The sequence below is a fragment of the Otolemur garnettii genome, unplaced genomic scaffold (assembly GCF_000181295.1).
Source record: "Otolemur garnettii isolate 467f Iridium unplaced genomic scaffold, OtoGar3 scaffold00001, whole genome shotgun sequence".
In the NCBI taxonomy this organism is placed as follows: domain Eukaryota; kingdom Metazoa; phylum Chordata; class Mammalia; order Primates; family Galagidae; genus Otolemur; species Otolemur garnettii.
In genome coordinates this window covers 38,090,822-38,108,659 of record NW_003852396.1, presented here as the reverse complement: position 1 = coordinate 38,108,659, position 17,838 = coordinate 38,090,822, and the positions used below count along the sequence as shown (strand labels likewise).

Below are 17,838 nucleotides of genomic sequence, written 5' to 3'. Positions count from 1 at the left end.
TTTTTTTTTTTTTTTCTTTAAGAGATGGGGGTCTTACTATATTGCTTAGGCTTATCTAGAACTCTTGGCCTCAGGTGATCCTCCAGTCTTGGCCTGTCTTTACTACTTCTTGATAATCTTGTTCTGTGAATCTAATCTACCTAAATCTGCTGAGCTATGCATTCTGTCCATTATTTTATTTTATTATTATTATTTTTGTGAGATGGAGTCTCAAGCTGCCACCCTGTTTAGAGTGCTGTGGCATCATAACTCACAGCAACTTCTAACTCGGGCTCAAATGATCCTCTTGTCTCAGTTTTTCTTTTTTTAGTAGAGACAGAGGTCTCACTTTTGCTCAGGCAGTCTCAAACTCGTAAGTGAAGGTTACAATCTTCAAAGATAAAAGATTATTCCCAGGCGTGTGTGAGACGAGAGGAAAATGGAGGCCTGGTTTATGCGATGAAAATGGCTTTATTCCACCTGGGTACAGATTGGGTGAGATTTCCAAACAGGAAGAAATCCACACATGGGTGATGGCGAATGAGGGGTTTAAAGGTCAGGAGGTGGGGATTGGGACATGCCCTTTCCTGGGCATCCATTGTAAGGGTAGGGGTTGGCCCATTTACCTTTCCCAGGTAGGACATCCAGGGGGAGCGGGTAGGGGGTTTGATTCTTTTCAGTGGGTCCACCCTATTTGGCTAAGGTTTGATTCTATCATTGAGCTCAGGCAACCAAACTGTGGCCTCCCAGAGTGCTAGGATTATAGGCGTGACCCACCTCACCTGGCCTGCCCATATTTTATTTTATTTTTTTAAGTGAGGTTTATTAATTAGTTAATTTATTTATTTTGAGACAGAGTCTCACTATGTTACCCTCGGTAGACTACAGTGGTGTCATAGCTCACAGCAATCTTAAACCCTTGGGCTTAGGTGATTCTCTTGCCTCAGCCTCCCAAGTAGCTGAGATTATAGGTGCCCACCACAATGCCTGGCTATTTTTGTTGTTGTTGTTGTCATTTTTGTATAGCAGGCCTGGGCTGGGCTCAAACCTACCAGCCCTGGTGCGTGTGGCCAATGCCCTAACCACTGAGCTACAACAATTTTTTTTTTCTTTAGAGATGGAGTCTTACTGTGTTGGGCCTAGGTGGGCCTTGAACTTTGGGCTCAAGTGTTCCTCTTGCCTTCAGCCTCTTAAATTGCTGAGATTACAGGCATGAGCCACTGTGCCTGGCTTATTTTAAAACATTTGAATGAAGTATATATTACAAACATGATAGTATATGTGTATCCAGCTCAATAGATCTTTACAGTTGAACCATGTAACTAACACCTAGATCAAGAAACAAAGTATTATCAATGTCGGAGAATCCTGTCTCCCTCTGGATAATCCCCCACACCCCCATAGGCCATGATTATCCTGGCTTCTAATTGCATAGATTTATTTTTCTGTTTTTATATATCCTACAAATGGGATTGTATAATATGTACTCTTGTTATCTAGCTCTGTTGATCAACATAGTATGTGAGAGATTTATCCATGTTGGTATATGTAGCCATAGATTGTTCATTCTCATTGCTGTGTAGTAATCCATTGTGTAAATATACCATAATTCCTTTCTGTTCTTCTGTTGATGAGCATTTGGGTAGTTTTATATATACTGAATATGAGTCCTTTGTTGGATAGATCTATTGGGAATATTTTCTCTCATTCTGTAGGTTTCCTTTTAGTCTCTAAATAGCATTTTAAAAAATGAATAAATTTCTTATTTAATAATAGTGTAATTTGGCTCAGCACAGTGGTTGCAGCGCCAGTCACATACACTGAGGCTGGTGGGTTCCAATCTGGCCCCTGGCCAGCTAAACAACAATGATAACTGCAACAAAAAAATAGCTGGGCATTGTGGTGGGTGCCTGTAGTCCCAGCTACTTGGGAGGCTGAGGCAAGAGAATTGCTTAAGCCCAAGAGTTTGAGGTGATGCCCCGGCACTCTACCAAAGGAGACATAGTGAGACTCTGTCTCCAAAAAAAAGAATATATAGTCTAATTTATCAGTGTTTCCCATTAGAATAATCACTTTTTGTGTCCCTATTTGAGTAATCTCTGCTTGCTTCAAAATCTCCTTGGCTTTTGCCCATGGATTTTCTTCTGCTTGCAGTGTTTCTTCTGGCTTCTTTTTCTCCTTCAGGTTCTGTATGACTCAGCCCAGTGTCATTTCCTGTCTCCTCTAGAAGTCCTCACAGGACATCTATACTGTCTACCTGATTAGGTGTCTTTCTCCTTGCTCCCAGAGCTCTGTGTTCCTACTTTTATCACAGCTGTGTTACACTGTATAAAAATCTTTCCTTGTTTATCTCAGGCAAGATAACGAGCTACTCAAGGGCAAGGGCCAGAGGATAGCACAGTACATGGGGGCCTAGCTGGGAGGACACCCTCAAAGGGTTCGAATAAGTAAGTAAACAAAAGCCTCAGGTACCCACACCTATCCCTCTTTCTCTACTTCTGCACTATTTCTCAGCCCTAGTCTGTATTCTTTTTTGATGAACAAAAAGATATTTCGCTCTCAGGGGTGTGCACAGTGCTTCGGTGGGTATGATCAGTAGTGTCTAAAATAGTAGACTTCAGGAAAGGAGGTCCTATAATTCATAAAACTCAGAGACGGAACTTTTGCATTTAATAATAGGAAAGTCATTGTAATCTTTTCAGAGTGCATTTTAGTTGATTTCTTGGGTTAAACCCATTACTACCCAGAATCTTTTTGGTGCTCAGAGAGTGTGGCCCCTTTTTGAATTTTCTGAGTGGGGGTAGTTGCTGTAAGTAGGTCATGCCTTTTCCTGAGAATGGTGGAGGGGATTGAAGACCAGGCCTAGATAGTGGAGCCTGAGCTGCTCACTCTGTCCAGGGATCGCCACTTTGAGCCAGTGGCAGATGTTTTCTCATTTAAAAAATATGTATTGAGGTCCTACTTTGTTCCAGGGCCTATTCTGGGCAGTGAAGATACAGTAATGAAAAAAACAGACAATAATGCCTAGCCTTGTGGAGTTTATATAAAAATAGTTAGTAGAAAAGTAGTATGTTAGACGATAATAAATGCTATGGAGAAAAATAAAACAGAAAATGGGGGGATAGAGTACTGAGGGGTAGCAGAGTGGGGAAAGGTTTTGATTGTTCACAGTGTAGTCAAGGAAGACTTCACTAAGAAGATGACATTTGCAGAGCTCTCTAAGGAAGTGCTTCCAGTTATAGGGTACAGAGGTGTGAAGGCCCTGGGCTAGGAATGTGCCTAGTCTTTGAGGGTATAATGAGAAACAGTGTGGCTGGAGTGGGGAAAGTCAGGGGGAAAGAGTAGTGGAAGTGAGGCTGGAGGTGGAATAGGGACCCAGATGAAAAAGAGCCTTATAAGTCACTGGAAAGATTTTGACTTTTCCTTTGAGTGAATGGGAGTCATGTAGGACTTGAAGGAGATAAAAAAGCCAGAAGGACCCTTGAGTGTTTTTGAGGGCTTTGAGCAGAGAGCAAAATCAGCAAAATCCACACTGATGCTCGTGGTGGGTAAATGTGATATGGTTGTAATTTATTGAGAGTCTCTTCTGATTGTTTCTATTTTCTCAATGAAATAGGAAGCAAATTTAGCTGAAAGTGTGAGAGAGAATGGGGGGAGTTGTTGAAGTTGATAGTAGGGGGAAAGCTAAGACCTTGACCCAGAGATTTCCTGTGTTCCCTCTGGGTTCCGAGTATCCTCTCTTCTTTATAGATGACTTCTCATTGGTCTTCATATTCTCGTTAGGGGGATTTTTCTCTATACTATAAGTGGGAAGATGAAGGCATTCAGATTTTCCCATTCCCTTTAGCTCTTACTATTTCCTAGTCCTCCTCCAAGAAAGTGCAGCTTCTAAGTAGTGTGTTTTTCCAGAGCAGAGGAGGCATCTTTCCATCAATCAGGTTGAATTCAGTAGACCAGAGAGCATGGGAAGGGTGAGAATGAGGTCAAGACTTATCGTCAGGAAAGGCTTCAGAAAGAAGTTGACATTTGAACTGGTGTTTAAGAAAGAATGGGAGCAGAGGACATTCAAGATAGAAGGAATTAGTTAAACAAAAGCTTGGAGACATAAATATTCCTAGCATGGACAGGAAATAGCAACCAGGCTGAGGTGGCTTACCAGAGGGAAGGTGCTGATATTAGATAGGACTGTGGCCTTTGGATCATCGTTATGATATTAGGATCCACCACATTCTTATTGCCAAAGTGGAAGGGCAGTGGTTGGCCCCCAGAGCAGGGTCTTTGTGGGACAAGCCTACGTTCTGTCATCGTTTTCAAAGTGGTGACAGGTCTTGGGCAGTGTGGGCTCCATCCTCCTGGCAGAATTAGGTTAAGCCATTTGCTGAGAGGCTGAGTTGCCAGACTGGCAGAAACAGCTATGTCTAGGTTATTTAAACTGTCTTGGAACCAACCAGATTTCCTTTGGCCTAGAATTGCCTAACAAGCCCTCATCCCAGTTCAAACTTTCAGGAAGTGTTTAAACCCAGCTTAAAATCTCTGTAGAATGTGTGCTGAAGTGGAGAAGGACCATCTGGCAAGAAAAGGGACTGAAAAAATGATTGAGGTTGAAAATCTAAACTTTCAGGGCTTTGTTTAAGGAGGAAGGTTGGGAAAGAGAGTGTGGGTGTGATAAGTGGACAGTGAAGAGTTCTTAATTTTTTTCTGGTTGTTATTCAGTAACAACCAACAACAACAACAATAACAAATCATCTTTTCCTGAGGCTGGTTGAAGGAGAGTTCAGCTTCATAGGGATCTGTAAAAACACCCAGCAATTCTTCTGGCTTCCAAGCAAAGCAAATCTTGGTTGTTCTTCTCTGTTTGACCAGGCTCATTATCCCCTCGACTTTTTTTTTTTTTTTTTAAGAGACAGAGTCTCAAGGTGTTGCCCTGGGTAGAGTGCCGTGGCGTCACAGCTCACCGCAACCTCAAACTCTTAGGCTTAAGTGATTCTCTTGCTTCAGCCTACCAAGTAGCTGGGACTACAGGTACCTGCCACAATACCTGGTAATTATTTTTGCTGCAGTAATCATTGTTGTTTTAGCTGGCCCAGGCCAAGTTTGAACCCGCCAGCCTCAGTATGTGTCTGGTGCCCTATCCACTGAGCTACAGGCGCCACCCATCCCCTCGGCGTTTCTGTTTGAAAATAGTCTGGTGCCCTTTCCAAAGCTTTTTTTTTAAAGCAGTTTTTGGCCAGGGGTGGGTTTGAACCCGCCACCTCCGGCATATGGGGTTGGCGCCCTACTCCTTTGAGCCACAGGTGCCGCCCTCTAAAGCTTTTGATGACCACTCAGCCAACCCTGTGAGCCCACACTCTCCCCTTTACCTACCGTTCCTTATTTTTAGGCACAGCAGAGCCAAAGACAAGGTTGTAGACAGATAACTTCAGGCAGTCCTTGAGTTATGAACAAGATAAGTTCTATAGGCTTGTTTTTAAGTTGAATCCATCCTTATGTGTGGTTTACACATCAGGTGGATGTTTGTAACTTGGGGACTTGCTGTAATAGCTCTGTTCATAAGTGTGAATTGCGTGTAAGTTAGATATTTGTAACTTAGGGACTGCCTATAGTGAGAAATGAATCAGGAAAAGTGAAAAGAAGAGGGATGAGGAAGGAGAAAGGCAACATGGATGAGGGTGCAGCAAGCTTCCCAAGAATGGCCTTTCCTCATGGGTATGTTGAATGAGGCCCCGTTACTGCAGCTGGAACCTCGAGACAGTGGGGACACATGTGAGGAGACTGGAAGCCAAGACTGGCCACAGGGTGGAGGAGAAAGCCTGCCATTGACAGTCGGGCTCTACAGCCAGAAGAGTCTTTCACCAATTTTATAGCAGCTATAACTTTGAAAGAGAAGGAGTATGTTTTAGAGGATGCGGCCAGTGGAACTTCTAGGGCCATTTAGAGGATGTGGCCAGTGCTGGAATTTCTAAGGCCATCTTCTTTGTCATGTTTGCCTTTGGGTCTTGGGGGTCCTGTGTTGTTATGAGTTAATAAATCAGCCAGCATTTGTTTAAGCATTTTTTGTCTACAGAACTCTGCTAAGTACTCAGAGTTGTTCAAAAAGTGAGAAGAATTATTATAGTACTGCTTGCCCTACAGTCTTCTCAGCGAGGCGGGGCCAGGAGCCAGGATATCAGAAGACCAGTGGGATAGCTGCACTTCCTGGGAATGCCAGAGAATAGAGAAACTGTGTGTGTAAGTGGCTACAGCAAGGCCTAGAGCTGTTAGTTCACGCAGAGCTATGAAAGGGAAGCAAAGCCTTCCCACCTCAGCCCAATCTAGGGACAACTGCAGGGCACAAAGGAAGATTTGAAAGCTTACGCTTTTGAGAACTTGGGTTTGGATATTTATTCTCATGATGACCTGCCTGAAGCTTGCAGTAACTCTGGGCTGTTTATGTAAGTGGGGAGCAAGGATGTGTGGTATAAAGGGGATAAAGGAAGCAGCATCAACAAGATAGAAAAAGGGGACATAGCTATTTCTCAAGTTATTTTCTTAGTCCCCTTCGAGGATCCCTGTTATCTCTGAGAACTAGGCAAATGGTTGGTTGGTCAGGAGAGAAGGCAGAGAGAAGCCATCCCTTCTGCTTGTAGCACTGATGGGCTTTACTTCTTCTAGGGAGTAGAGGAGCTTTTCCATAGGGAATTAAGTGGGGGGGGGGGTGCTTTCCCGCTTCAGGAAGAACAGGGACTGATGTGAGGATCTAGAAGACACATGAGTTCTGAGGATGAGGTTAAAGCCCCATGGAGAGAAGGATCCCTCTGAGTTAGCTGCATTTGTTAAGCCTCTTAGCATATGAGGGACAATATTGGTTGCTGAGAGAGACTCTAAGAGGAAGAAATTAAAGACGTAGGTTCTTCTGAGGAGCTGCCAGTCTATTCCTTGTCTTGGCTAGGGCCCATGGTTAAGGGAAAGTACAGGTAGGAGTCAGTACTAAGGTAAAGTAGGTCTGAGTAGGTGTTTTCTGGGCAGGATGAGGAGGCAGGTTGATGAAGCAGGTTGACGGTGGTGCAGGTAGACAGTAGCTGCATGTTGTACTGTAACTGCACCTCACTGTACTTCTTGCAGTCTCCTGGCTGTACCCATATTCTCACAGCACACACAAGAACTCAGTCCCCTTTCCCACCTTTTCCATCCCTTGGGGGCTGATTCCTAAGATATAACTTCCACATGAGCGGATTAGGAAAATAGTGGAACATAGATGTCAGCAGAAATTCTCTTATATGGTTGAGAAGTTTGCTTTTCTGGTGTCTTGACTTCTTACCTGGGCTAGTTTTGTTTTGTTTTGTTTTGTTTTTAGACAGAGTCTTACTTTGTCTTCCTGAGTAGAGTGCTGTGGCATCGTAGTTCACAGCAACCTCAAACTCTTGGGCTCAAGTGATCCTCTTGCTTCAGCCTCCCAAGTAGCTGGGACTACAGGCTCCCATCACAATGCCCAGCTAGTTTTTCTATATATATATATATTTATTTTTTTTTTGTTAATAGAGGTGGGATTTTGCTCTTGCTCAGGCTAGTCTTGAACTCCTAAGCTCAAGCATTCCACCTGCCTTGGTTTCCCAAAGTGCTAATATTATAGGTGTGAGCCTTCATACCTGGCTCTTACCTGGGCTAGTAAAGCAGAATTCTGGGCAGTATTTATGTTTGCTTTCAGTGGTGACTTTAACCTTACCAGAATGGGAGGCTTTCTCCCAAATGCTTGAATCTCTTTCTTCTTTCTCTCAGGGCTCAGGTGTCTCCTTCTGGAGCAAGCCATACATATGTCCAAAGGCCTTTCTGTGCCCTCTTCACTGCTGGCTCCCCTTCGTTCACTGCTTATTCCCAGCCTTCTAGTTTTGTCCAGCTGCTCCCAGTGCTGCCATGCTTCCTAACCCTCCCTGCTGGGCTGCAGAATGGAAAACTGGCACTTGCCTGCTGCCTGGGGCTGCCAGGTGGTACTGAGTGAAGCTAGCCAAGTGGAGGCAGCCAGGTGATGGTGGTGCGGGTGTGGAACTGGAGAGGGCTCGCTGCACCTGACTGGCCACTTGTACTCAGCTCTGGCCAGCTGTTGCCGTACAGGAATGCAGTGATGGCAGATTTTCTAATCTTTCAAGAGAAGGTGGAATCTGAATTTTTCTTTGTAATTAGTTTCTTAAATGTTTAACAGTTAATTCACATTATGTGAAAATAAAAGAAAGGACAAATAAGCTACGTCTTTGCTCTTACAGACCACAAGTTTATGGCTTCTGGTATAAATTCTTTTTTCCAGGAGTTTGGAAGACAAAGTGAGGAAAGAGGTTGTTAGCTACCACAGTGGGTGACAGGAAGCGATGTTTTGAGATACAAAAATGCTGAGCACACCTGAAGACTGAGCAAACTGAGACATTGAAAATGCTTTCACTGGATCCAGCAATGTACCTGTTCCTTGGTGGTTGATTGCTGGTGGTTCTCTGTAGGATGGAAGAAGCTACTAGGTGGGGGGAGGAGGAAGTGAGCCTGAGAGTCCATCTTTTATTTAATCACAGCTGGGCAGACTCTTGGGAAGGACATGAATAGTGACCCCTTGTACCTTTCTGAGTCCTTAGAGAACATGCTGCAGGACGGAAACTTACTGAACATGCAGATTTCTAGTTGCCAGGTTCACAGATTTCCACATAGGAGGGGAAAGTGGGGCCTGGGACTCTGCATTTTTAACCATCACACCCATCAATGTTAAGGAAATTAAATGGACAGTAGAGTCACACAGAGCTGGATCCTCATTCTTGTTCAGTCCCTTCACTGAGTGATCATCAGTCATTAAATTTCTGTGAACCTACGGTTTCTGATCAGAAGAGTGAGGCTGAATTATTACTACCTCATAGAATGGGGAGAGCAAAATTGGAAGATGATTGGAGACCATTCAGGGTCCTGGCTCAGAGCTGGGACACAGGTGTAGGTCATTTGGATTCAAATCCCTGCCTTGCCACTTTTTAGCTGTGTCTTGGGTAGGGTGACCAGATGTCCCGCTTTTGAACAATTTGTTCCGCATCCCGGGGCATTTTGAAAAAGTCCTGATTTTTGGAAAGAATGCACGAAAGGGTGGGAGAATAGGAAGGGAATATACGGTTTTTGGCTGCCATGTGGCTATTTTGTCAGAATATGAGTTTTATATTATTTTTGTTAATTTTATAATGTTAAACTGTAATAATAACAAATAATTGTTGAGAAGTGATTATCGAGAACTGCTTATCAAAGTTTGCATTGTTGTCAGGCCCTGCCCTGACCTGCCCAGTCCCCTGCCCCCGCCCCCCCCATGTTGTTCCACTTAACAAATGTTAAAATCTGGTCACCCTAGTCTTGGGGCAAGTGAGTTCATTGCTTTTATCTTGAGTTCCTTGATAAAAGTATAAATGTGATTATAGAACCTACTTGGTAGGTTAGTAAAAGAATTAAATGATTTACATGTAAAGTGTTGATAATCTTAGCTATTGTAAGTACATAGATAAAAAATCTAGGCCAGCCATGATGGCTCACTCCTATATAATCTTAGCCACTCTGGGAAGCTGAGGCAGGAAGATCACTTGAGTTTAGGAGTTGAGACCACTTGAGCAAGAATGATACCCTGTCTCTACTAAAAACAGAAAAATAAACCAGTAATCCTAACCAGTACTCATTTGAACCCAGGAGTTTGAAGTTGCTGTGAGCTAGGCTGAGGCCATGGCACTGTAGCCCAGGTGACAGAATAAGACTGTCTCAAAAAAGAAAACAAAACAAAGCCAGCGATGTGTCTCATAATAAGCATACCTTTGCTTTTCCTTGGGTTCTTTTACTGTGGGTGATAAATAGATTAAGACTTAAGTCAAAGGTTACCTGTCAGAGGCCTTCCTGGTATCCACTTTTTTCTTGACTTTTCTCCCTTCACAGCTCTTCCAAGGTAGAGACTGTGTCTTTGTATTTTTATATCCTAAGACCTTGCACAGTGCCTAACATACGGTAAATGGATTGAAGGGCAGTACCAGGGAGTTTGACTTTGGGAAGCAGTCATGGGAAGTAGGTCATATTATTATCACTGTTAAGTGAGAAAGTGAGTCTTTGCAACTCATGTGTGCAAGGTCACATACCTAGCAGTTGACAGAGGCAGGGCTGGAGCCAGTTATCTGACTCCAAGTCAGGTATTCTTCCCAGTGTCCCCCAAGTGCCGGGACTGTGGCCTCTTTGTCTTCAGAGTTTGCAGAAAAATTCCACAGGGACCTTACTATGTTCCTTTCTGTAGACTATAGCTCTTCAGACAATTGTCTATAATCTATCAAAGTTGTGTTTTTGAGGAACTTGTGGTTGGTGGTAGATGCTAATAGAACAATTTCATTTTCCAAACATGTAGTTTCTGCCTGGACCTTGCCATCGATGGACCCAGGAACTAGCGGAACATCCTCTCACCCCTTTGCTTATCTGCTGTATTCCTAGTGGGTATTTTCTCTGCTTTAGGAGCATCTTCTCTCCTACAGCTTGACTAATGTATCAGGCTGAGAGCAGGGCTGAGAGTCTGGAGCAGCTTTTAGGAGTTTGGGAGAAGCAATATGGCCCAGGAAGCCAACATGCTGACAGTGCTCCAGCCTGAGCTTCAGGTGTGAAGGGTTAGCTTGGCCTGAAGCTCCTCAAGCCCCCAAAGTATTCCCTGACCCTGACAGTCTGGCCAAGAGAGCATACTTGGGGAGGATGGTGGATAGGCATCTACATTCTTCTAAACTAGTGGGTCGTTCTGGGTTTCTCAGCAATGTCTGCCCAGGATGTTTGAATGGCTGTTGCACTCTTGCAGAAATGTGACTAAAGTTTCTTGCCTTGTCACCGGGAGCAATTTTGTTAAATCTTCACAGGACTTCTCTTCTTGGCCCACTAAAAATGTCAGAGTCAGCTACATTTTTCCTTCTTTCTAAGTTGGCTCTGTGTTCTCGTATATATAATAGCATTTCAGAGCAGCAAGCCCACCCCTTCTAAGTTTGGAAATTCAAAGAAAAAAAGAATTATGTTTTTCATCATGTTCTTTTAATATATTTCAGTTTCTGGTCTTTCCACAAATCTTTTGCCTTTTACCCGAGGGCCTTCCCTGGAGCTGATAGAGCATGTCAAGTGTTATTTTGATGGGTGGTGATGGTTATTGTGTCCATGGCTACCATTGTTATAGTTAAAAATTGATGCTTAGCAAGTTGATTGCTGTAGCACTGTGTTCCCTGGGGACCCTGAGAGCTGGCCTGAGAAAGCTTCCAGAGGCTGCTTCTCTCTCTTCACTCTGTTGTATACACAGTCATAGCCCAGCACTTAACCTGGCACTGGACTGGTGCTAGGTAGACAATAGCTCACCAAAGCCAGTGTGCATAGATAGCCCTGGTGGCAAGGTCGACTCATCATCATCATCAATAACATTGTGCTATATAGCTAAATTTATAAAGACTTTCCCCCCTCAACAGTTAGAGAAGGCTTTTCTCCATTTTATAAAGAATAAAAGTGAGGCTCAGGGTTGGTTCCCTTTCCCCCAAAGCATCTGCAGTTTTCACCTTGGAGGGATGTTTCATTTCTGTCACCATCAGATAATCATCATATGCCTTTCCAACTATATCACCCCACTTAGCTCCACCATCACCAAAACCATATAACCATGAGAGCTTACATGGAAGTTAAAGAAGTTTGAGCTAATGTATTTCATATTGAAGTTAGAAAAGAACTATAAATAACATAAAGAAGTAGGGAGGGTTTGACTTATTTTTATCATTGAAACTAATCGCTTATTTGCACTAACATAATTAAATAAGATGGCCTCCAGGATTAAGAACTTTCGTGGCCATAAATAAATATGTTTAACTTTTACATCCAGATACACTTTGTTTTGATCGAAAGTGTGAAGATGCCAACCAGAGTAAGAGAATAGCGTTCATGAACTGTCGTGCTTCCATGATGACGGTGTTAGCCCAGGCCACAATGCACACTCATGTTGGAAATTTGCTTGATGTCATCAACTGTGTTGTCTCTCACAGTCTCTCATCAAGGCATGTAGTAGACCTTTATGAGTCCCTAAGTTTTATTTTTAACATACATGTTGACATGTAATTCACATACCATAAAATTCATCCATATAATTGAGTGGTTTTGAATATATTCAGAGAATTGTATAATTCCAGGACATTTTTATCACCCTAAGAGAAAATCTTATATCAGTCATGCCCCATTCTGCCACTCTCAACCCAGCCCTATGTAATCACTAACTTACTTATTATCTCTATAAATATACCTAATTTGGACATTTCATAAAAATAGAATCAAGGTTTATCCATGTTTTAGAATGTATCAGTACTTCATTCCTTTTTACATCCAAATACTACTCCATTGCATTGATATACTATGTTTTGGGTATATATTCATCAGTTGATGGACGTTTGGGTTGTTTCGCTGTTTGGCTGTTATGAGTAGTATGATTATGAACACTTTTATTTATAGGTGTTTGTGTCACCATATGTTTTCATTTCTCTTGGTTCTACACCAGAACTGGGTCATACTGGTTCATGTGGTAACTCTTTGTGTAACTTTTTGAGGAACTGCTAAAGTGTATTCCAAAACGGCTGTACTATTTTACATTCCCACCTATAATGAATGAGGGTTTCAATTTAGGTACAGACTCACTGGCATTTATTTTTGTCTGTCTTTTTTCATTATTGTTATCCTCCTGGATGTGAAATAGTATCTCACTGTAGTTTTGATTTGTATTTCTCTAGTGGCTAATGATAATGAGGATTATTTCGTATGTTTATTGGCCAGATTTATGTCTTTGGAGCATTTTTACTCAAATCCTTTATCTACTTTTTTTTTTTTTTTTGAGACAGAGCCTCAAGCTGTCCCCCTGGGCAGAGTGCCGTGGCATCACAGCTCACAGCAACCTCCAACTCCTGGGCTCAAGCGAGTCTCCTGCCTCCGCCTCCCAAGTAGCTGGGACCACAGGCGCCCGCCACAACGCCCGGCTATTTTTTGGTTGCAGCCGTCATTGTTGTTTGGCGGGTCCGGGCTGGGGATTCGAACCCGCCACCTTAGGTGTACGTGGCTGGCGCCTTAGCCGGTTGAGCTATAGGCGCCGAGCCTTTATCTACTTTTTAATTGGGTTATTTGTCTTTTTATTATTGAGTTGTAAGAATTCTTTATATATTCCGGATACATGCTTCTTAGCAGATAGATTTCTGTAAATAATTTCTCCCATTCTGTAGGTTGTTTTTTTTTACTTTCTTGATGGTATTGCTTATAATACAGTTTTCCATTTTGGTATAATCCAGTTTATGCGTCTTTTTGGTTGTTGCTTAGGCTTTTGGTGTCATATCCAGGAAAAATTGCCTAATCCAATGTCACAAAGGTTTACTTTTATGTTACCTTTTAAAGCTTTGCTTTTGTAATTTTAGCTTGTAGGTCTATAATCCATTTTTACTTATTTTTTGTACATGGTATGATGCAGAAGTCCTCCTTTATTCTTTTGTATATGGATATTCAGTTTTCCTAGTATCATTTGTTAAAAAGACTCTTCTTTGCCCCGTTGAATTATCTTGTTGTCCTCATTGAAAATTAGTTGACTGTAAGTGTAAAGCTTTATTTCTGGACTCTGGATTCTATTCCATTGACCTCTAAATTTCTATTCTTATATCAGTACCATACTCTCTTAATTTCTGTAGCTTTGCAGTATGTTTTGAAATTGGCAAATCTGAACCCTCCAACTTTATTCTTCCTTTCTGAGACTGTTTTGCCTACTCTGGGTCCCTTGCATTTCCATAAAGTTTTAGGATCAACTTGTCAATTTCTGCAAAGAAGTTAGCTGGGATTTTGATGGGTATTCTGTTGAATCTGTAGATAATTTTGAGGATTATTATCATCTTAACAATGGTCAATTTTCTGATTCATGAACATGGTATATTTTTCCAATTTTTAATGTCTTTCGTTGATGTTTTGTAGTTTACAGTGTATGTATCTTACATTTTTTCCTTAAATTTATTTCTAAGTGTTTTATTTTTGCTGCTATTATTAATGAAACTGTGTTCTCAATTTCATTTTCAGATTGTTCATTGCTAGTGCCTAGAAATAAAATGGATTTTTTTTGCATTGATTTTTGTATCCTGTACACTTTCTTGAACTCATTTAGTAGTTTAATAGATTTTTAGGGGAATCCTTAGGATTTTCTATATATAAAATCGTACCACCTACCAATAGAAATAATTTTACTTATTCCTTTCTAATCTGGATGTAGTCTTAATTTTAACCTTTTTCTTCTTTTCATCATTTGGCATAAAATAGTGTTCCCTAAAGGATAGTACTTTTATCATTGGTGATATTAGCTAACAGTATATAAATGGACATTTTTTTGCATTGTAAATATTTAAACACCTTAATGTATGTTTATTTTAAAAAATATGATTAATACTTCAGCTGACAATTTCATGGTGTCTGCTTACATATCACTTTATTAAAATGGCCTTTCCTGGCCGGCACAGTGGCTTACACCTATAATCCTAGCATTCTGGGAGGCTGAGGTAAGTGGATTGCTTGAGCTCACAACTTGGAGACTAGCCTGAACCAGAGCGAGACCCTGTCTCTAATAATAGGCAGGCGTTGTGGTGGGTACCTATTAACCCAGCTACTTGGGATGCTGAGGCAAGAGAGTTGTTTGAACCCAGGAGTCTGAGGTTGTTGTGAGCTATGACACCACAGTACTCTACGGAGGGCAAGAAAGTGAGACTTTGTCTCAAAAAAAAAAAATTAAAATGACTTTCCTGAACATTCTATTTAAAAGAATATCCTCTCTCATTCTCTTTCTTTCTACCTTGTGTCATTTTTCCCCCTTTATGCCACTTATCATCTCCTACATTTTATACACAAATGTACACTTAAGTATTCCACACGTCTTTTTTTCCCCGTTAGGATGTAAGATCCATGAGAGCAGAGACTTTTTTAAATTCTTTGCTCGATTGCATTTGCCTTTGACGTGGGTACTCAGTAAATATTTGTTGAATCAATGAATGGTTTGTTGTTTAGAACAAGGTTAAAAAAAAGTTTTGTTTTTTTTTTTTTGAGGCAGTCTCACTCTGTTGCCCCAGACTAGTGCCATGGCAGCATAGCTCGTGGTAAACCCTTGGGCTCAAGTGATCCTCTTGTCTCAACCTCCCAAGTAGCTGGTACTACAAGCAGTGTACCACCATGCCTGGCTAGTTTTTCTATTTTTAGTAGAGATAGTCTCATTCTTACTCAGGCTGTTCTCAAACTCCTGAAGTCAGGCAATCCACATGCCTTCCAGACTACTAGGATTACAGGTGTGAGCCACCGTGCCCAGCCTTAAAAATTTTTTTAAGAAAAGAAAATCAGTTTCAAGTTTATTCAAGAAAAATAAGGAAGTATGCAAATATGACAAATGATAAGCCTATGTGGAATGATAGAAGTTTGGGGAACTCCCTTAAGAAATGAGGAGAGGTAGGTTTTTTTTTTTTTTTTTTTTTTGAGACAGAGTCTCAAGCTGTCCCCTGGGTAGAGTGCCTTGGCATCACAGCTCAGAGCAACCTCCAACTCCTGGGCTCAAGCAAGTCTCCTGCCTCAGCCTCCCAAGTAGCTGGGACCACAGGCGCCCGCCACAACGCCCGGCTACTTTTTTGGTTGCAGCCATCATTGTTGTTTGGCGGGGCCGGGCTGGATTCGAACCCACCACCTTAGGTGTATGTGGCTGGTGCCTTAGCCACTTGAGCCACAGGTGCCGAGCCGAGAGGTAGGTTTGGGGTAGAGTTTTATTTTTATTCTTTTCATTTTCTGTGAAGTAATAATATCTATGAAATGACAGACTCTTCCCTACCCCAGGCCAGTGTTCTTGTGAGACTGTTTAAGCTGTAACATAATGGAGTCAAACATGTGGGAAAGTGTTTTCTACCCCTGCCACAGAAACCCTCTTGGCAGTTTTGGAGGTCATCTAGAACATGTTTGAGGTGCTTTTTGCTGCCCATGGATACTTGACTTACAGGCCTCGTCTTCTTTTCAGGGCACTGAGTTTGCAGAGAGCCGAAATGACCATGACTGCCAACAAGAATTCCAGCATCACCCATGGAGCCGGAGGCACTAAGGCCCCTCGGGGGACTCTGAGCAGGTGGGTAGGGGATCACTGTTGGGGAATGGCATCAGGGGACAGCCAGATGTACATAGTTATCATGACTCTGACAGTCATCCAGGTGACTGGTCTAAGCCTGCTCATGGTGACCATTAGGCAGAAGTCATTTTCTAGTTCTGTAAGTTTTCATAGGAGGTAGCAAACAGTAACCCTAAAACAAGCTTAGCTTTGTGCTGTTGGAGATGCCTGGTGTCCCAGGGACAGAGTCAGCAAGAAGCAACTGATGTTCTTCTGACTGTAACTATTTCCCAGGATGGGGGCAGTTTGGAATCTGTGCCTGAGCCAGGATACACGGTAGTGAGGAAGAATGACCACATTCACTTAGGGGGTATGTAGACACTTACGCACATTAGCACAAGTTCTAAGCAGATGTCCAGGCTTTATAAGAGTTCAGACAAACCACAGATTTTGGAGTCATATAATAGAATTGGGTTCAAATCCAAGTTCTAACTACTCACCAAATAGTGAGCTATCAGAACATTTTCCTGTGCCTTCTAAAATCTTGGTTACCTCCTCTATAAAATAATGATAGTAATAGTACTTATCTCATAGGGTTGTTGTTAGTATTGAATACGATAATACATAATCTGTGCCTAGCATAATGCCTGGCATAAGCCACTCAATAAAATGTTAACTCCCTTCTTATGATGTGATCAGAGCTTCTAAAACTGGCAGATTGATGGACACTGTTCCCACCAGAGCTTCCTTCCAGCATCTTGCCCAAGGCTAGATGCTGAGGTCTTAGCAATACTTTCAGTCTCTTTTATTAAAGCCATACTCTTTTCTTAGCCCTTTCTGCTGAATCTCAGGTGAAAAATTTGGCTTTTGGGATCTTAGCCACTGGAAAGGATAGCTATGAGAAGGGTGCTCCACCTTGGTTGGGCCAAAGCTAGTTACATCCTGGGCATCTGGGCTGTGCAGTGCTAGGCTGAGTTCATTGGGGTGAGGCGTAGTCAGATCTTTGGTAGATGTTTGGTTCATTCAGAAGTGGAGTCCAGATAAAGTTAGTACAATAGGTCACAGGATGTATCCCCTGGAAAGTGATTGGTGTGAAGGATGCAGAGGCTCCTAGTTCCTCATACCATACATGCATGGCTTACTCCCAGTGAAAATAGTCTGGGTAGACTGTGCCAACCAAACAGGGATTCGTAGGCTCTAACTTGTTAAGTGCCTATGTGCTTGGGACTTACCCAAACAAATTGAATATCCACTTTGTGGCAACAAGACCAGTAAGAGCAGCCCTTGCCCCTGACCCTGGAACCTCTCTAACCTAGATTGGGGTTCCTGACATATCTGCTTCCCTGAATTGGGTAAGGCTGGAAATGGCAGGGACCAACAACTTCTTGGATAAAACAAATGGAGAAACTGACATCTTCCACAGCATGTTGATGACCAAGGAGAAATAGGTTGAGATCTTAGAGCCTTTGTCTGCTGTTGGCTCCTCCTAGGAACCAGTCTTCTGGGCATTTACCAGGCTGGTGGCAGTCTTACCCTGATTGAGTTAGCAGAAGGAGATGGGAATTAAGGTTATCATTTTTTAAAATGTCAGAATGCTGTGGAAGTGAAACAAACATATTGGATTGTGTACTTTTGTTCTTTCTTTCTTTTTTTTTTTTTTTTTTTTTGAGACAGAGCCTCAAGCGATCCCCCTGGGTAGAGTGCCATGACATCACAGGTCACAGCAACCTCCAACTCCTGGG

General features: G+C 42.3%; 1 protein-coding gene across 2 annotated transcripts in view; it reads left to right on the top strand.

Moving 5' to 3' along the window:
• Nucleotides 1-17,838, top strand: part of ST5 (suppression of tumorigenicity 5) — a 117,095-nt gene that overhangs the window by 46,417 nt on the left and 52,840 nt on the right. For both annotated transcript variants that reach the window (XM_012803569.2, XM_023514661.1), the window contains exon 2: nucleotides 16,013-16,117. In XM_012803569.2, coding sequence (XP_012659023.1) covers nucleotides 16,038-16,117 — 80 coding nt within the window. In that variant the 5' untranslated portion in view covers nucleotides 16,013-16,037. The remainder of the gene's footprint in view (nucleotides 1-16,012; nucleotides 16,118-17,838) is intronic.